This window comes from Canis lupus, chromosome 37 (genome assembly GCF_011100685.1).
Source record: "Canis lupus familiaris isolate Mischka breed German Shepherd chromosome 37, alternate assembly UU_Cfam_GSD_1.0, whole genome shotgun sequence".
NCBI lineage: Eukaryota > Metazoa > Chordata > Mammalia > Carnivora > Canidae > Canis > Canis lupus.
In genome coordinates, this window is record NC_049258.1 from 30,678,504 (window position 1) to 30,699,297 (window position 20,794).

Here is a 20,794-nt window from a genome sequence, read left to right on the forward strand (position 1 = left end):
GAAACTTCCACATGACAGGTGGCAGCCACATGGTAAGGAATTCGTGCAGAATATAGAAAACATATCTTATCCGTTGGTGTGAGGCCTTCTGCTTTAACTCACGGGATGGGCTTTATTTCACCCTAATGTGATCATTAAGACGTAGGCCCGTGCTGCACTTTCTACACGTAAGACACGGGTGGAAAGTCTCAGCGCATTGGGTCTGCTTCTTATTTTCTGGATGCCAAGGAGGAAAGAGATGAGGAAGAGTTAAAGGACCGATCGCATCAGGTGCTATCGTGAGTATAAGTAGGACCCACAGGAAGGAAAAGAGTCACTAGCTGAGGGAACAGGACCTCATGGTTGGTGCAGGCCCCAGAGCCCCTGGGAGGCCAGCCTGCAGGTGCACGCCAGGGAAGGTCTTGCCTCTGCTGCTCTGACTTGCTCCTTCTGTGATGGAAGCTTGGCATTTTCCCAGTTCATAGGAGATCATTGATTTGCTTCCATTTGGGTCCATCACATGCCATCAACTGGATCGAATCCACAAATACCTCTTTTGTGCCTAACATCTGTGAAACATCAGAGGGAACAGAATGTGAAATAGATTCAGGAGCCCCAGACTCGCAGGCAGACCGACAAGCAATAATCATGTGCAAAACTTCCCCAGCGGTACTTGCTAGTTAAAATCTGACCCCTTCTTGTCATCAATATTATGTCGTCACAAAATGTTGTGTGACTTGTAACATAGTCAAAGTTCTTTTCTGAATGTTGGCGTCACGAGCTGAGATCTTAGATGTCACCCGTGAGGACGCAGGAGCCGACACGCATGTCTTCCTGTAGCCTGGGATTTAGTGGTCTCTGTGAGTCCACTTCCAGAAGACGTGCCTCCCAGCAAGTGGTACTAAAAAAAAGATGAATTTCTGTGGCCTGTGGGGCTGCCCGGGGAGCAGGTGCTGAGCACTGTTCGGGGTTACCCAGGGAGCCCACACCAGCGTTTCTTGGCTTTGGAGGACAGAGCCTCCTGAGCAGAGACGTGGGGCGTCGTGCCGCTGTTGGAACCCACCCTGTTGTTTCCAGTGCGCATCTCCAACATAAAAAGCAAGACTGTCCACCCTCAGCATAATTTTGGGATCACATGGTGAATATTTTGGGGGAGCCGTGCTGAGAACGGCGTCCCATTTCTCCAGCGTGCAGGCCAAGGCCATGTTCTGGGATATGTTCGGCAGACCCTGCAAACATGCTGATCCCCCCTCATCTTGCTCCCTGACCCCTGCTCTTTACAGACGGGCCAGGAGTGCACGGAGGAGCTCAGGACACGAGCCTGAGGCTGAGACCCTTGGGGCCTGTCACACTCTTCACGGGCAGCTCTCAACCCAGCCCAAGCCCTGGATGGGGCTCCCAGCGCCTCCCCAGAGAGGGGAAGCCCCGGCGTCGGTGTAGACTGGGAGGTCCCATGGGACCCCAGCATGTGGCAGGCAGGACACCCCTCCTGGAAATGGTCTGTGAGGCCGTCCATCCCCCCCATGGACCCTGGCATCCAGGGGCCGCCGCACGTCACTCTGTGGTCTCTGTGCACCGTGAACGTGGGCACAGCCCGCAGGGAGACTGTCACCTTCCACGAAGAGGTGCACGGTACGGGGAGATGGCTGCGGGCCGGGGCCTGGCAGGCTGTGGGACAGCTTGGGGTTCTCGCTCGATTAGCTGCCCAGTGTGGGCAGCATGTCTGGGGGCTGCTGTGGAGCCCCAGCCCCGTCCAAGGACACCCGCCCTCTGGGCCTTGAGCGCCAGCGGGGCTCAGTGGTGCTCCCCACTCACCTGCTAATGCTCCTCTCCTCCTCTGAGGGTGAACATGGTCCTGTTTCTAGCCTCACATTCACTAGCAGGCTGGTGTGGCATTTAGAGACTTAGGTGCTGCTCTTTTGTTTTGTTCTTCATAAATGCGCTGACCTGGTCCTAATGGAATATTAAACCTACTGGAATATTAAATGTAGAATATTAAATGCTACATTTAGGCAGAAACATGGGGTGAGTTTTATGCACATTGTGGTGCTGTTCAAACATCGTGAAGAAGCTGTGCTGGGAGTCTGTCTTCAGCCTGTCATGTCTGTCCCCTTTGAACATGATGTGGATTCTGCTAACTGACTGGTTTGACATGCAGCCCCTGCCCTTGGCGCCGGGACGCAGGGACAGAACACAGGTTTCCTGTAGCGTACGGGGCACCTCTCATGGCCCAGGTGATGTGCACACGTCAGGGATGCACCTGTTCCTGAGCCGGCCCTGCCTGGGGTCCCCCTGCAGGATGTTGGTGGGCTCACCTGGACTTGGCATCGGTGCCCTCCCACTCCAGAGGTCGGGCTCAGATTATTTTCCTTAATGGTGGGTGACCCAGGGGGTGGAACACCGCATTGGGAGCTGGCTGGGCCATCTGGGATGTCGTGAGCAGTTTCCCAAGCGCTGGGTGCTCCCCGATGACTCCTGCCAGCCTGTCTCTGCGCTGCCTTCGCCTGGAGCCCGTTGTGGACGCGCTGTCCTGTGCGGGACCAAGGGCTGCGCGGAGCCAGAGCGCTGGCACCAAGGGGCCTTGGAGCAGACGCATCGGTGCCTGGGATAGAAGAGCTTACAGCCTCGTGTTTGCACTGTGCGTGCCCCTCCCGTGGGTGTGTGCGTCTGACGGGCTCAGAGGCCCCCAGCCTGGTGCTGCTGCGGAGCACAGCCCAGCCCGGAGCCAGCGGCACCCACCTCCTCCCCGCTCGGCTCCCTGAGCGCCGCCAGCCCACAGCACTGCCGCATATGGATTCCAGCCGGCTCTGCGAGTTCCCCCAGCCGTCCTGGCCCGGGAGCTCTGGATTTGTGGGCACAAATGATGCCCGCCATCTGACCATCCGCCATCAATGAGACACGCACAGCACGCGCTTGTCGACGCTTGGCCAGTGTTCCAGGAGGGATCACCTTGAGGTCAGGTGTGAATGACTGTGTCATTCCTGCCCGGGGGTGGGGGCCCTCCAACGGCCGTGTGGAAGGGTGTGGGGGAAGCAGGCACTGTCCCAGGGCTTGTGCGCTTGACTGAGCATCAGTAAGTGGAGGTAAGTCAGGAGTCAGGCATGATTTTGCAAGCAGCATTCACCTTATTGACTGACTTTTTCATGGAGGATCATTTTCTTTTCTGTGAACAAAAGGACAGTGGCCACTCGAGATTTATTACCTTACACAGGTCGTCAGCCGCACATTCCTTCTTTGCCACGTATGAAAATTTATGCGAAAGCCCATGATTTCACCAACAAACAAAACACCATCTGAGAGTTTCTCACCCTCCCCACATTTTAATAGTAAAAATGCAATTCTGGTGCAACTTGAATACAGATTCCATTCACAATTAAATGTCCCAGATGAAGCTAAATACGCACACGTTTTCTATGAAAAAATCCAAGTTCTTATTATGTAATGTGAGTTCTAGATATTTAAAATGAAAACAGGAAGTGTCTTGAACAGTGAAACAGCTGTCATCACTTTATTTTACCACCTACAAGATGCTAAACGCTGGTCAGACTATAACTTCTTGCTAATTAGCACATTTGAAATAGACGTCTTTGCTGCCAGCCTGCCAGCGCTGCCCCAGAACTTGGATGGCCCACCTCATTTTTGGAAACTTCAGGGAAAGCGCCATGTGCGTGGCTGTGGGATATGGCTTCTGTGTCCTGTTTGATTTACACGACGTTTTGAGACTAACATTAATTAAAGTGTCAAACTGGCTTTCATCTTTTACGTTGAATCTGTCACCTCCAAAGTTTGGTTTCCCCAACATCCAGCCTCTCGTTTAGACATCCAGGGACTTGATTACTGTAATTCTTTCTATGCTGTTATCTTTGACGCTCTAATTAACAGAGGGCAGTGAGTCTAAGTGTGGCTCTTACATTCAAATAGAATGGTGATGCTTGCTTTTTGAAACCTACCTCATCTTGATTAGGTATTTGTGTTCCGTACAATGGAATGCTAATCCTCAAATTTCCCTTCTAGCTTGCAAGGATGGGATTCAGAGAGGGTGTCCAGCGCTCCACGTGTGGATGGGCCAGTAGGCAGGTGTTTACAGTGTCCCTGTCTTCATTTTTTGAGATGACTTCCCCTCACGCAACAGTGTCGATTGGCCAACACTTGGCTTCATCTCATTCAAGTTAGCAGATCTCAAATAAAGTACGTTCCTCCAGATTCTCCCTCCGTCGGTTTGTAGACCTCAAGGCAGGTTTTTATGTCACCTGTTGAGCAGGTGGGTGCCTATGTACTCACGTGACTTTGAGGTGAGAGTGTTGTAGCCCAGGGCTGCCGTGCAGCCGATGCTCTGTAGCTGTGCTGTGGGCACAGGGCCCAGGATGTGCGGGACTGTCTGGCACTTGAAGCAACACTGCTCTTACACAGGAGCTGATGTTTAATTGGTGTTTAGATATTGAGACATTTTAGAAGTCAGGTCCTTTAAATGTGTCTAGTGGCAGTGCTGTTGGCCGTGGCCACCTTTCTCATGTGGTCAAGGAGGCCGGGCTGTGCCTGGTGTCAGCACCGTGGCTGCCATTCTTTCCGGGCTGACTGCCCTTTAGACCCAGGCTCTGGGCAGTTCCTTCAGAAAGGGTTTCTGAATGAGGCTGACTCAAGCTCAAATATACCTGGGAAAGTACTGGTTTTACACACCTCTTCCCAGCCCCGTTGATTCCTCTCTGGGCAGGAAGAACTAATCCACCTGAGATAATTTCCTTTAGGCTTCACTACTTTGATTTAATGCAGTTTTTACAGAAATCTTTCAAAACTGTATTCCGTACATGGCTCCTTCCACCTTAAATGGTGTAATTAACCTTTTATTGATGCACAGCAGCATATGTCGTTACCCATGTATTCAAGAAGGAAGGCACTTTGCAGAGCCACCTCTCCCTCGACCCCAGGGTTCTCAGGATGACCCTCACCAACTTCCCTGATCTCCATGACATAAGCAAAACCTAAGCTTACTTGATAATTAGATTAGACACAGATGTATATTAATCCCTCTCCCTATAATCAGGAAGCCACTCGTACAGCCACCAAGGATTTTCATCACATTTTACACACAGTAAAAGAAATCCATGATGGGCTTTTAAAACCAAAAAGATGCTCATGCCAGACCTCAGTCTTTATAAAAATAGAGTAATCAGGTCTTCAGATACCTTAAGATATGAAGTTAATGATCATTTCATTTTTACTTCAAAATTCTTATTTGATCAGCTATATTTAAATAAACCTCATGATTGTTCAGAAAGCTTTCTCTGTTGGCAGAGAATCGAGTAGCATTATGTTGCTAAATTAAATTTTAGCAATTGTGTTTAAGGTTTGCCTGATATGCATATAGAGAATGATAGATAACAATGCCTGTAATTAATAATTATTAGCTCTGGTGAGTATATTCTAATTATGTATTCACATACACAGAATTAAGACAATTATTGTCCTCAAACTATCCAGCTGAATAATTGAATGTTTTTCTTGAATGTGTAAAATTATTTCTTTAATTGTTTATTTTAATCCTCGACAGCCAATTAACATGATCAAATGCTCACTTTAAATTCTCTCTTTACTGTAGTTCCAAGCTTCTAACTGTAATGAGCCATTTAGGGACACACAATTCTACCCCCACAAGATTGTAGGACCAACAAATATCTGTCCAAGAGCACTGATGAACGAATGAGAACTCTGACATCAGTTTTTCAAAAATCCTGTTTCACTATTATTTTATTTATCTAAAACATTTTATGTATTGCAGTTTTGATTTACTGAAGGCTAGCAGCTGACACTTAATTCTTAAATCATAAAATTCAGGTCAGTCCCAGTGGCTCAGTGGTTTAGCACCGCCTTCGGCCCAGGGCCTGATCCTGGGGACCTGGGATAGAGTCCCATCGGGCTCCCTGCATGGAGCCTGCTTCTCCCTCTGCCTGTGTCTCTGCCTCTCTCTCTCTGTCTCTCATAAGTAAATGAATAAAATCTTTAAAAAAAATCATAAAATCCAAAAGCATTCCATTAAATAGGAACACAAGTGCAATGTATTGTTATGCTAAAACGTCCCATTCACAATCCCATGGGGGTGGGTTTGAACCTGTCCTATGGATATGGGGCCACTGGAGAGACAGTGGGCACATTCAAGGTGTGTATTAAATGCCTATCTTGTACCTTAAAATACAAATCCCATTTTGACTCCCATACTAACATGTGAGAATCAGCCTGGTGTCTGGGTGTCTGGGAAATTTTTACATGTATTTCTACCTGCTTAATTGACTTATATGGTATTTATTATTCTCTAAACAGTAAGTATCATTTATTTCTATTAAATCTATGTGTTGGATTTATCATGGGGCCATTACAAAGGAATCACATGGACAAGTGTTAAGTACTTTCAGGGGCTTAAAAATGTCCCTCCAAATCGGGTACCTCCCTCTGTGGGGATGTGGGCTGCTCAGATCCCAAGGGTGGGAAATCCTCAAATGTTCAACCAGAACTCCCTCTGGGCCCTTAGCAAGTCTTCCAGCTGTCACAAGGGAACCTAATGCTCTGGATGGCAATGCAGTGGGCACTCTCCCCAGTGGATGCTTCCCCCCATGGATGGCCCTCACAGTGGGTGCTCCCCTCCCAGTGGACACCCCCCCACCATGGGCGCTCCCGTCAAGCAGGCCCCAGAGCATGGCAGACGCCCCGGTGACACTGGCTGATCACACAAAGGCCCCAGGAGCAGCAAGGCTGCAAGGATCCCAGATCTTCCGCGGACGGTCTGTGGGACTGAGGACACTGCCTACCTGCTTCTACTTTCTAGAATCTAGGATTTCAGGAAGATCGGCTGCAATGATCCATATCCAAAATAATACAGTGTTTGGACTTAGCAAGTATTCATCAAATATTAGCTATTTCCAAGAAAACTTTGTATAAATAGTCGTCTCTATCACATTTGTTCAAGGATGTATTTCCCTTCCTGTGCAAGCACGAAGAGCGCACTTTGGGTGGGAGCTGCTGTGCTGGGTCTCTAAGCCGGCAGCGGCACCTGCTGTCCCTGCGTGGGACCGCAAATCCCGTGCTCCCAGGGTGTCAGCGTCCTCTCCTTCTCTCCAATGGCTGGTCAGTGCTGAGAGGGGCGGGCGTTAAACATCACTGTTATTCCACTAAAACAGAGAAGAAACGTTTTCCATGCAAAATTTCACTACTTAGGATGCAAATGTTGGGAGCTCTGCTGGAAGGAAGAGGTGTGCTTCCACAGCATTGGAAGGTAGAGACGGGGGCGCTCTGAAATTCCCTGGGTCCCCGCTGAATATCCTGCAAACCAAGGCAATATCTCACTAGATGATTAAGCAAATACCAGAAGGCCTTTTTCCCAAAAACAGTTTCACTGTTTCCCATCAGTTAAGGAACGAAGAGAGAATTACAATTATTTTCCTCTCACTCAGCCTCAGTCCCCTCAGCTAGCAGCCACTTCACATGATTTGTGTCCTGGAGTAGGAGTACGATCTAAAATGTCTCCTGCTGCCAGATGTATTTCATGTGTTATTTTTTTTTTATTTTTTAGAGAACTTGGAACTGATCATATTAAGAGGAAATTCTTGCAGAAACAATAAATGATTCTCTCACCTTTGCATCGGGCAAGGATGCCCATGTGCTGCTGCGAAGTGTGAAGGAATAGAATCAGATCAAGGCGTGAGAAATAAGACTGAGCTGTGTACAGGGTCAGGAGGAGAGGGAAAGGATCACCGTAGCCAACAACGGGAGAGGTGCCCATGTCCCAGGGTGGCCACCTAGGCCTGGCTGACCTTAAGAGTGCATCTAAACACATTTGAACCTAGTTTCTCATCTGGGAACGGCAAATACAAATGCCATCCGTCTACTTGGCAAGGTTGTCTGCAGCTTAGTTAAGAAATAGAGTATAAGGAGCCCTGCACAGGGACATGCAGACCCCGTGCCGCCCAGGCCAGCAGTCTGCACGGCTAGGTCACGGGAGGGAGGGGGCCGAGTCCACGGTGGGCGTCAGTGTCTGTTACCTCAGTGCGCGGAGGATGGCGCGGGATGCTTCTCCATGGCCGGCTCTGTAGCGGTCACCCCTGCCAGGCACCTGCGTCTGCCTGCCCCTTTCTGGGTTTGTCTCTCATCCCCACAGCAACAGATAAAGAGACATCCCCAGCACGTCCCTTGAACAGATGAGCAGACCAAGGCAGAGGGAATTTCACTTGTCCAAGATCCCAGTTTAGGTGGGAACAAGGAGGAGTTAGCTCAGCGCTAGCAGAACCAGAACGGAGATGCATCCAATTCCCTTTCCTAGAAATTTCAGCCACAGTGGGTTTAAGATATCCAACCACGAGCATCACTGTGCTGGAAGGTGCCCTGTAATAATACGTCAACATGTTAAACTACTAAAAGGCGTTGAAGCAAGTGCATAAACATTAAAGCACATTTTTTTTCTACTTGGTGAAGAAAGAGCAGTATTTCCCTCAGAAAGTAAATAGTTTGAAGAAAACTCTATGACACTTGAAAAGAAACAAGATGGTATCTCTAGAAACTATTACAATCAGTCACTTTGTCACCTGAACAAGAACCCCCAGGCCACCAGAGGAGAGTCACAGCAAACCTTAGAGCATCTTTTTTTTTTAAGATTTTATTTATTTATTAATGAGAGACAGAGAGAGAAAGAGAGGCAGAGACACAGGCAGAGGGAGAAGCAGGCTCCATGCAGGGAGCCCGACGTGGAACTCGATCCTGGGTCCCCAGGATCATGCCCTGGGCTGAAGGCGGCGCTAAACCGCTGAGCCACCTGGGCTGCCCTAGAGCATCTTTTAATGAGCCGAGTTTTCTCGATAATTCCTGACCTCCCGATTCCGCGCCCCCATCCCCCCGGGCGCTGCGTCCAGCATCCAGCAGGGGGAGTCCACGCAGAGTAGGTGCGCGTTCGGCCTGGCCCGGCTGCCTCGTCTCCCTCACAGCGCTGGGCCCTTCTGGAAGGCCTGCCCTCAGGCCCGGGCCATTCTGTTCCCGGGCTTCGGCGAGGCTCTGAGGCACACGATGCTCCCTCTGCCTTTCTATTCAATTTGATCGTGAGCACACTGGATGGAGCCGGTAGTCTCGGGCTCAAGATAAATGTTTACTGGAACCGATGAGTTAGTATGAAGGCAACACGGGTGGGGAGGCCAGTGAGCCGGGCACCACGCGGAAGAAATGCAAGGGCTCTGCAGCCTCTTCAGCAGCAGCTTTTGGGGTGACCCACGGCAAGCATAGCAGCACCTCCAGCTGACTCCGCATCGTTGTGCAATCTCCTCAGTGGTTTGACAGGGGAAATTAATGGTTCTATTATAGGCAGTTGATTTCTTTAAGCAACAGGAAACGCAGCTCTCTGGTCGTACTTCCTACAGCGTTTGCTCGGTAGGGGAACGGAGAACCCGGACGGACACCTCCGCATTCGGGCTCTGCTGACAAGCTCTGACTGTGGATTCCACTGAGGCTGATCGGGAGCCTCTGTGCCGCCCGGAGCCCAGCTCCACAATTTGCTGCTCTGGACAAACCAGGCCGATGGCATCAAAGCACACTTCCGCTTTAGTGGCTGTGGAGCAGTCGGTTGGCACGCTGACCCAGCCTGGAGACCGCATCCAGTCCCTCGCCGCTCGGGAAAATGTCCCTCTGCCTCACCCTCTCCGGCTTGAGTGAAGTCGGTTGTCCTTCATGTGTGCTGAGAATTGCCCAGTTTTAATCAGTTTCTCGAGAAAGTTTGCTGTTCATCAAAACGTTCACTGCATTTTTACAAAGAAATCAATCCAAGAACTCATATCATCGCCCCGCAGCAAATGTGTTGTAAGGCGAGATGTGATACTAGGCCCCTGTGATCATGGAGATAAATTATAACACTCTAATTTTGTTTTTATTTATAAGATACCCATTCTGGAGGTTTACTTGTAGTTAATAATGCATTTGAGAGATTTATTGTTTTATAGGGAGTGAAGGGAAGTGTGTGAGGACAACTGTGAAGTAGTGACCCGGGTCTGGGAGTGGCTGTGCCCTGGGGTCCTGGGCAAACCTGCTTGCTCTGCCTGCCGTCCGGGTGCCACAGTCCTGTGACCATGCACACCGTCGTGCACTGGCGATGTGGGCGCAGCGGGAAGATGCAGCCAGACAGATAGTTTCCGCTCCTCTTCACATGGCAAACATCAGTGTAGCCTTGTTAAGCGAAGTAGCTTCTCCATCTACATTCCTGTACTTCTCTGCTGCCCTCCATCATCACCCTTGCTGCCTCCAAGACAGGACATTCTTCCAGAAGCACTTGATTCCCCCGGGAGAGCCCCGCAGAGCTACCCGTGCAGTGGGAGTGCCACGTGGCACGGCGTGGGAGTGCCTACTTCCCTCTGGCTCCGTAGAGTCCGGGGACGGGTTGCCAGAGGTAAAGACTCTCCTTACAGTAAATGAACGACGCTGAACAGGTCAGCATCACAATCACCACCACCCAGCTGCTGTGTGGCCGGTCGTAGGAGATACTCCATCGCTTTGACCCATGCAGTTCTCTTACTCATGTGTTTATGTCTCACTTAACCCCCTGACACAGCAACATTATGAAGTAGTATTAAGAAAAGCTTAGTGAGGGGATCCCTGGGTGGCGCAGCGGTTCGGCGCCTGCCTTTGGCCCAGGGCGCGATCCTGGAGATCCGGGATCGAATCCCACGTCGGGCTCCCGGTGCATGGAGCCTGCTTCTCCCTCTGCCTGTGTCTCTGCCTCTCTCTCTCTCTGTGGTGTGACTATCATAAATAAATAAAAATTAAAAAAAAAAAAAAAAAAAAAAAAAAAAAAAAAAAAAAAGAAAAGCTTAGTGAGAAGCAAATTTTTACGTGGACCCCCACTGGCAAGGAGACATGGATGCACTCTGGATGGTGACCCTCATCCAGATAAGGAAGAAGAGGGAAGAGCCAAAGCTGATAACCACGCAGACGTCATTACGGGATGATCTCACAGAGGAGCGCATGAGTCCCCCCAGGAGGATGAAACACTTTGCCTCGCCTGCATTTCCAGCCTCAGCACAGTGACATTGTGAGCTGGCTAGTCCTTCATGGTTGGGGCTGCCCTGTGCCCTGGACACTGCTTGGCGGCTGCTCTGGCCTCTTCCTACTAGAGCACCCTCCTCCCCGAGTGGTGACACCAACCAGAATGACCTCCAGGCCTTACGAGGGCCCCCAGGAGAGAGAGGAGGCGAGATCCCCCAGCCCAGCACCACTGGCTGACACACAGGAGTTATCGAATGTGAGGATCCGAGTGCCCCCAAATCAGAACCCCCAGGGCAGGGCTCCTTGCTCGTTGCGCACCTATGGTCCGTGCGGAACACTGCCAGGGAGCTGTCGCTGAGCACACGGATGATGGATGGAATGGAGAACGGGGCCAGATCCCACCTCCTGCATGCTTCTGCTGCACCTAGTTCCGCACCAACCAACACAGAGCACAGCGGGTCAGCCTGGCCCCTCCAGCCCTGCCTGGCTCCGTTACCGCTGGAGTCAGATCTGAGCCCTGGGTCCGCCAAGGCATCACTTAGAAAATGACTTAGGCCAGTGGGGGCAGCTGATGGAAGTGCTGGTCTAGCTGCTCCTGACTCTGTTTCCTCTGGAGCAGGGTCCTGCCCTGAATGCCAGTGTGCCGACTCGTGTCTGATTTTGCTGCTCCTTGGGCGGGAGGAGTCATGCCTGCTCTCCTCCTCCCTCATGTCTGCCAGGGTGGACCAACATCAGCTTCCTCCTCTGGCCTCTGCGGTCTGTGCGACGCGCCACCCTCATCCCCAGTGCACCAGGTTCAGGCCAGACTTCTCTCCTGAAGCTCCTGACATCCGGGTACCCTCATTTCTCCTCCCGAGTCAGTCGGGGAGTAGGAACAGCCCAAGCACCATGTTGACTCTGCGTCAGCAGGATGTTTCCAACCCCTGGAAAAGTTCTAGAGATCCTGCATCTCTCACAGCTTAGCTCTTTCCAGATGTTCAAAATGATTTCCAACCAAAACTCACTGTACCCTGGGGTCTTATTCATGTCAGAACCCAGCAGTGTTTCCCCTTCGTGCACCTGTACAGCAGGTGTAAGCTTAAATTAAGCTTACAGGTGGCATGTTATTTTACTTCAGGTTATTATTTGAGAAGCACAGACATATTTGTAGATATTTTTCCATGGCCACAAATAAGCTTCCTGAAGAATGTGGATTTTCTGTGGTTTGCATTTTAGCTTTGTTACAGCGGTTCACCTACTCTGAACTTGCAGAGCCCCTGGTGACGGAGGTGGAGCCCCGCAATTCCTGGAACTTTGGCCATGTCCTAAAGCTGTGGGGGTTTTCCATAAGCTCACCCAGTGATATGTGCCAAGTACTGCACTGGGCATTGAGGGAACACAGGTCTCCCCAGAATGAAAAAGGTCAGAGTCTGGCAAATACCACTCCCCCAAAGAAATGCTTCCATGGATGTAGGCATGAGGCCGGGATGCAGGAGGGGACATTTCCTGGGCCTGAGAGTCAGAAGGGATATAAGGAAGACCTCCCATATCAGACACAAAATGGAAATAAAGGGAAGGAGGCCAGGGCATGAGAGAGATAAGCCCCCCACCTGGGGGCCCGCAGTGATGTCTGTGGGGACATCCGTATGGCAGCTGTGTGTGAATGGTCCAGAGGAGTGACGGGCTCGAGAGGATGGGGACAAACGAGGCCAGCAACAGCCTAGAAGAGGAACCACCAGGCACTCGGGACTCAAGATTGCATGAGTGGAGCAGGGGGGAGCAGACCGGACACCATTCATGGACGTCATCGACTGAGCTTGGACTGGACAGGTTTGGGGTCTGGGAGGATGGTTGTTCTATCTGGAAATGAAGCCCAAGGGATGATCCAGGGGAGGAGGGTGGGGACAGGCCAGGTGAGGGAGACGGGGTTGGTCCAGGTGAGGGAGGTGGGGACGGTCCAGGTGAGGGAGACAGGGTTGGTCCAGGTGAAGGGGTGGGGATGGTTCAGGTGAGAGAGGTGGGGATGGTCCAGGTGAGGGAGATGGGGATGGTACAAAGAATGGAGGTGGGGATGATACCTGTACCCCGAGGTCTGCCCCTGACCACCTGTTGCAGAAGCTTCTCCTTTAAAGAGATGACTAGAAAGTGGGGGGATGACCAGCCAAGTCAGGCAAGCACCTGGGGAAGCAGGTTCAGCTGAGACCTCTGTCCCTACCTGAACGTAGAGCAGATGTCAGTCATATGGGACAGTAACTGTGGGGTGGCAGGGCTCTGAACACAAAGGCAAAGTGGGAGCCCCTGCTGTAGGGCCAGGCCAGAGCCAGTGGGGGTGGGGGCTTCCTGGACACAGCAGACTTCTGTGGGTTTCTCTGGCAGCAGCCCCACAGCGGCCCATGGTGCATGCAGTAGACACCCCACCTGATGCGCACGGAGTCCCATAAAGACCCTCCTGCGGATCCCTACAGATCTAGGGGACTTGGCAGGGTCCATGAAGGTGGGCTTAAGAGGCAGGTGCTTAGTAGGGAAGGAGGTAAAGTCCAGCGGAGCAAGGGGTCTGATGGCTTTTGAAGTCTAGTGAGAAGGAAGGTGGGAGCCAAGAGCGGGAGAAGGGGCAGTTGAGTGCAAGAGAGAGCAGGTGGCAGGAGTGAGTGTCTCAGCAGCAATGAGAAGCAAGCACCGAGCAAGGCAAGGTGCACAGGGTGAGCGAATCACAGGGCGATTCGCTGAAATCAGCAGAGACAAAGTCTTCTTAAGCCAACCTGATTAGTTCAGGCGCTTTAACAGCAAAGGCAGGATGGCTCAGGAGTGAGGGTGTTCCAGCCACCCTGGCAAAGGCAGAGGCTCGGGCAGAGGTGCTGGGGGTTGGAAGACGGTGCACAGGACACAAGATGAGGGGGAGGCCCTGGGGAATGAAGGGTGCCCGGCACGGCGTGTTGGCCAGTGAGCGCCACTGCTGCAGGCGCAAGCAGCCTCTGCCCAGGAGGCCCGCACACGTGGATTTAAAATGTTTGTGTCTGAGCTTGGGAACTGTACACACCTCTGACTCTCCTAGAATAATGCCTTGAATATGGTCCATGTGCACCAACTTTCCTTGAGAGGTTGAGGTCAACATTAGGGGGAAAAATCTTTAAAGTAAAAAAGGTGACATCATCTGTTCCTGTCACGCAGACAGAGTTCAAAACCTACGCTTCCGATAACTGCCCTCACCCCTCTGTTTTCCACTTTCTGGAATCTCTTTTGATGCATTTAAAAAAAAAAAAAAAAAAAAAACGTGTCCATGGCATAACTTTCCAGGTGAAACTTTTATGCTTTCAAACTCAGGTCATCCTGACACACGACAACCTCATTTGATCACTTGCCGATTTTTATTTGGAATGACATGAGGTTTCATTTATTAGGAAAACCCATTCACACAGATGACACAGTAACTGGGGGGAGATTGCAGGACGTGGGAAAGCACACTGACATCCTCACGAGCAGAAGACCGGGGATGACGCGTTCCCACGTGCAGCAGCCCACGCGGATTCTGCACAGCTTCTGAAACCCACAGGGGAGGCTCGCTCCTCCCGTCCTCCCAGACGATGCGAGCCGTCCCAGGAGATGTGCACAAATACGTGTAGCCGTGCACACAGCTGCCCTTGCACAACTGTGGACTGCATGGGTGCCTTTGCACTGGGTCGTGTGGTGGAGTCCGTTTCAGAAGCACTTGTGTGAGTTCTTCCGTTCCAGATAAAGAGAAATCATTAACTGTAACGGAAAACACGTTTCTGTCAAACCGGAGTCGTTCATCCTCGCTGGAAAAATAACACCCTGAGACCGGCAATTATGTCTCACGGATTTGGGGGCGTGGCTTTTAAAGAGACATTTAATAGGACCTCAAGTCCAGGTGCGTTGGTTTTCCCCTGGTGGGTTGCCTGCGGCCGGGAGCGAGTGCAGGGCGGGAGGCGGCAGGGCACTGGCCCGGGGCGCAAGGTGAGGGAGGGCTGCGTGGTGTGGTTGGGAGACCCAGTGTCCCTTCTCGACCGCCGTCTATACCTCAGACCCCGTAAGCGTCCTTGGAGGGAGCACCTTTCTACGCTTTTCCATTAGAAAAATACCTACTCATCATAAGCACGTCTGGAACACACAGATAACGGCCACCCTGTTGTCCCTCGATGATGACCTGGGAACAGTTTTCTATGCGTCTGACCTTTTCTTCATACACAGGTTTTCTGTATAAACACATCCCACGGTCACCTGGATGTAGCTTAGGTTGTCCCGCACTTTTCCGCGACGCTGCTCCCGTGGGGGAAGTGGTGTCCTGGCTCCTGTGTCTCTGCTGAGCCACAGGCCGCTCCGACCGCTCGCTGTTGCTGCGTGTGGGGGGAGGAGGCCTTAGCAATCCCCCTGCTGCCCGCGGATCGGTGTGGACCACCATCTGGGCACAGAGCCCCCCACAGTGCGCATCACTTCCTAGGCCTCTGGTTCTGACAAGGCTCGCAGGGCAGTGGGAGGGAAGGGCGGGCCAGGTCCCCGGGGGTGGGGGGGAGGATGCTCCTGCTGACCGGCGGTGACTTTCTTACAGCTGTCTCCTATGCCAACTACAAGAAAACGCCGCCGCCCGTGCCCCCGCGCACCACCTCCAAACCCCTGATCTCAGTGACCGCACAGAGCAGCACTGAGTCCACACAGGACGCCTACCAGGACAGCCGCGCCCAGCGGGCATCCCCGTGGCCTCAGGACAGCCGCGGCCTCTACAACTCCACAGACAGTCTGGACAGCAACAAGGCCATGAGCCTTGCCCTGGAGACGGCTGCGGCCCAGCGCCTCACCTCCGACGGCCAGAGCACCTCGGCGCGGACCAGCGACAAGGCCGTCCTGGCTTCCAAGGCCGAGGATTTCCTCAAGAGCCGGCGCTCCTCCATCGGGATCCAGGTAGCCTCTCTGCCCCGCGCCGCCCGCTGCGCGGCTCCACTGGTAGCACAGACAAGACCCGTGGGCCTCGGCCCTGGGCCCTGAGCAGGGAGTGCGGCCTCCGAGGCCCAGGCCCCCGAGGTGCAGGGGCGGGGCTCCGCTGCCTTGTCAGCCCGCAGGTCCGCAGCCGGGGGATCCCAGGGATCTCGGGTCCCTCTCACTCACCCCTGCCCCTGCCACCCACGCCCCCACCCCTGGGGCACGTTCTAGGGGTCACCTGCTGCTTACACAGTGTGGAGACAGCCTGTTTTGACCCTTTGGAGAGATGGGCTTTTTTTCTAAAACCTAGTTTTTGGAAACCCTCTCAGCATGGCACCCAACAGCTGAGTGGGGGAAAGGGCATTGGGAATGCAGCAGTAAAAGTTAAAAAGGCCTCTTTGGTGCAAAACTGAGGCATGCTCACAGCTGGCCCGGGGCGGCCGGAAGGCACTTCGCCGGCCACAGAGCGCTCTGGGTGTTCAGTGGTGGAGGCAGGGCCGGGTCCATGGCTTCAGACCACCGAGGGCTGACCACCCCCCCCCCCCGCCCCGGCTCCGCCCCAGACTGCTCTCTGAGGTGCCTGGGCGGGGGTCAGCTCCTCCCCGCACCCGGCACAGCCGACCCCAGGGCTCAGGAGCTGGGAGGTGCTGCAGAGGACACAGGGGCCTGGCCTGCATCCCAGCCCCAGGACCGCACGTGGGCGCCTCACGGTAGCTTGCCTTGGAGACACTCCCCGAGAGATCCTCCTGGCACAGGGAGGCAGCGTCCTCCGGCATCCTGTGTGAGCTGGCCCTCCTGCTTCCCGTCACCCCTCCACTCAGCCTGTGTCCGGCCGCGAGCTCTAAAATCACAAGGCTTCGTGGCCAGGGAGGCGGGTGAGCGGAGCTCTGCCCGAGAGCCTCGCGCTTGGCCCTGGCGTGAGGGGCATGACGGCTGGGGCACCCTGGGGACCCGGGAGCGCAGGCGGGGGCGAATGCCCGCTTGCCTAGGTCCTCTGAACCAGGTCTCCACACTGTGGCTTCGTTGTTTTGTTTAGGATTCTGAATTCCCAGAGCATCAGCCATACCCAAGGTCAGATGTAAGTACCACCATATACTCCAAAGCCAAGTACGCATGAATTTTTATTTTATCTCCCTTTTTTGGATTATTCATACAACTGCTCTGTCCCTCTCTCTGTCCTGATTCTATATGCCAGGCACTGTGCTAGGTGCTCCCACAGTACTGCAGGGAACCCTCGCATCCCCGGGATGCGTAATCAGCCCTGTTTCGACGAGGACGAGGACGGGGCTCAAAATAGGCAAGCCACTTGCTGCAGCCCCCAGACTTGCAGGGGCCTTAGAACTGGTCCCTGTACGTGGGACCCCGGGGCTCCCAGCGGTTCATTCTGGCTCCAGAGTCACGTCTCCAGAGAAGACGTGCGAGATACGCAAGTTAATTCCCGGTGCTCACGCACCCTCTGGCCTTCTCACCTGCCACCTGCCACCTTCAGAGGCTTCCTCCTGGCTGCCCAGCCAGCCAGGGCTGAGGCCGGGAGTGTCTGCTTCCAGTGTATCTGAAGAGCAGGCCCGTAGCACTAGGTCATCTGGCTGGTAGGGGGTGTCACCCCTCCTGCCTCCACTTCACCCTCCAAAGCCCCCACGGCCCTTTCTGCTTCTAGCAGCCACGCTTCTCCCCTGCAAGGATGTCCTTCCCCCCCTGCCCGCCACTCCCTGCAGTTCACACCATGACCCCCCAAGAAGCCGTTCCTGGCTCTGCTCCCCAACCGTGTGTCCCTGAAGACCTGGCTGCCTGTCCGCCTCTTCACAACCCAGCGCCTAGCAGAGTGCCTGGCACATAGCGAGTGCTCGGTACATGTTGGATAAGTGGGTGCACGGGAGACAATGGCTGAGTGGTCGTGAAAACCCATGTGCGTGCACGTGTGTGAAGGGTCCAGCTGTCTTTGTGGCAGTGAGGAAAATGCACCATCTCACATGAGCTTGTAACGTTGTCAGAGACACTCAGGATTAGGATGAACACAAGTCAAACAAGTGAAATATGGTGGAGTTTAGGGGGCCAAGCCAAAGGAACAGAGCGAGGGGGCCAGTGCAGCCGCAGGAGCGACACACACCCCCCGCCGGGCCCCCCAAGGGCACCGTAATACAGCTGGCCGCAGCCCTGGCTCACCAGCACGTGCTCGTTCTAGCCTCATCATAACCCTAGGGGTCAGTGGTTATCCAAGTTCTCGATGGAGGAACTGAGGCTCAGGGTTAGTGACTTGCCTACAAGGTCACAGCCATGTGTCGCCACCAGAACAGAAGCAGGGGGGAGGGAGGGAGGGTCAGCGCGGCGCCCACCCCAGGACCCGGCGGTGAGAAGCAACACGCCCCCAGTCTGTGTGTCCTGTCGCTTATAGGGACGGGCGGCTCGCATCCTACACACTCAGCCCCTCACTGGGGGGCGACCCTGCCCGGCCTGCTCTCCCAAGCCGCCACCACCAGGGACACGGGAGCCCACGCGGCGTGCAGGCAGCAGAGGGGCGAGGCGGCGTGTCCCGCCCGTTTCTGTGGGTCTGGGGGTGCGGCTGCAGGACCTCCTCACGGGCAGCCGCATTGCTTGTCCTTGTTCGTGGGGACACCAGCCTCTTTCTGCTCCTCTTCCGTGCACACCTGTGGCCCGTGTTCCCCGCACGGTCTCTGCTGTCCTGTGTGTGTCTGTGTGTGTCAGGTCCCTTGGAAGTGTCTCCCAATCCCAGACACGGCAGTTTGGCGTGGCACGCAGGCATTGCTCACGCCTCCTGCCTCTGCTGCCCGCCTTTGCAGTGGGAGCCTTCGCTGCTCTCAAGTCGCCGGGTTGTGGGCATGACCGAAGCGCCCGACGCGGCCCCTCCCCGCCCGGCTCACGTGTCGGGCCGAGCCGGCATGGGTTTGCCTTCTGGCGCAGATCCCGCTCCTCCGGCAGAGCTCTCGGCGTGGGCGAGCCTCCACCACCTGCTCCCGAAGGGCCGGTGCCCTGCAGCATCGCTGTCTCCACAGCGCGGCTGGCACATCACGTCCCACTCTTGGACTTCCAGCGGGTCCCCGAGGGAGACCTGGCCCACGGGCAGCTGAGCATGCATCTGCCCCGCTGCCGGCGAGCTCTGGAGGCAAAGCAGAAGCGACATGGACTCAGCGAAGCCCGGCCACCAGCGTCGCAGCCCGTCCGTGGTTGTGGCTCCTGGGCCGGGTGCCACTCTCGGTCCCGGGGCAGCAGAGCCCAGGCCACAGCTGATCAGCTTTTCCTCCTGAGTCCTACCAGGCAGGGGACAGAGAACAGGGCACACAGGGGCTGCCTCCTATCCAGTTCCATCACGTGTGCCTGCACGCTTACACTCATGCACACACTCCTGTGCACTCATGCTTACAGGTCTGCACACACATGCATGCACACTTGGCACCCACATACGTGCACACCTGTGTGCTCACGCCTGCGCACATGCATTCACACTGTGTGCACGCTCATACAGATGCATGCAAGCCACTCACATGTGCACACATGTGTACACAATCATACATGCACACGTGCACGTTCACATGTTCTCATACCCACACACATGTCCAACCGTGCTCACATGGGTACACGTGTGTGTACAACTGACAAGGGTGCCATTGCTCACACATGTGCTCACACACATGCACTTGTGTGCACACTCACATGTGTGCATGCATACACTCACCTATGTGTCTGCTCATGCACACTCAGTCATGCACATGCATACATCTGCATGCTCACACGTGAATACACATACAGACACATGTGCACACATTAATGTGTACACATGCATATACACACTGCCCTGGTGCATGCAGTCACAGGCGTGCACTCGCATGTTTACTCATATGTGCACACACATGCAAGTCACATGTGTATGCATGGATGTGCGCCTCTGTGTGCCTGCTCATGCACATCCAGTCATCCACACACGTCACAGTCACACATGTGAACACACATGCAGTCACACACGTGCGCACACTCACACATTTACTCATACATGTGCTCATGCGCACAGTCACACACAGCAGCCACACCAAGCTCCGTGTTTCTTAAACAGACCATGTTTAGAAAAGTCCCCCTTCCCGCCGGTGGTCATGGCGAGTGGCTCAGCCTGCGGTCCTCCGACAGCCTCACAGGGGAGCTGGTGCGGGGCTCCCGGCTCCGCAGCCCCCGGAATCCCTTCTGCGGCACTGCCCTCCGCTCACGGCAGTGACTGCGCAGCCATCTGTGCCCGTTCCTCAGGGGGCCCCGCAGACGCAGCACTTGCTTCATAAAGAGCCCACTTAGCATAAGTGATTCTCTTAGTACGTCTTCCTTCTCAATGCCTAGAACGTGGCGGGTCTTGTAAAAATGAATATATGCCTGCATTTCTCAGAACCTTTAAGATCCCTTGACTTTTCATCCAGAATTTCCTCTTGGGAAGAGATTCCTGTCCGCTGTGCAAAGCAGAAATTCCTTGTCTTTGTCCTGAGTTTGCTTTTTCTTCTATTTTTTTAATAAATTATTTTTTTATTGGTGTTCAATTTACCAACATACAGAATAACACCCAGTGCTCATCCCGTCAAGTGCCCCCCTCAGTGCCCGTCACCCACTCACCCCCACCCCCCGCCCACCACCCCTTCCACCACCCCTAGTTCGTTTCCCAGAGTTAGGAGTCTTTATGTTCTGTCTCCCTTTCTGATATTTCCCACACATTTTAATAGGGTCTCTACTCCCGGAATTTTTGGAATTATTAAGTATTTAGCTCATTCAGGCCATATATGATTTTATCATCCTGCGCAGCCTTTACCTCCTGAAAACAGAGATAATGTCATTTTTTTTCTTAGAGAATTTTCATATGGCAACCCCGGTAACTCTGAAACCCCTCACATTCGGTATCCATGTCATT

At 53.6% G+C, this 20,794-nt stretch overlaps 1 protein-coding gene across 7 annotated transcripts in view; it reads left to right on the plus strand.

Annotated features, from left to right (window-relative positions):
- Positions 1-20,794, plus strand: part of DLGAP2 (DLG associated protein 2) — a 693,430-nt gene that overhangs the window by 644,051 nt on the left and 28,585 nt on the right. For 6 of the 7 annotated variants that reach the window (XM_038585891.1, XM_038585894.1, XM_038585892.1 and 3 more), the window contains 2 exons: positions 15,530-15,879; positions 16,934-16,975. In XM_038585891.1, the coding sequence (XP_038441819.1) occupies positions 15,530-15,879; positions 16,934-16,975 (392 nt within the window). The remainder of the gene's footprint in view (positions 1-15,529; positions 15,880-16,933; positions 16,976-20,794) is intronic. The other variant, XM_038585893.1, reaches the window with a different exon arrangement.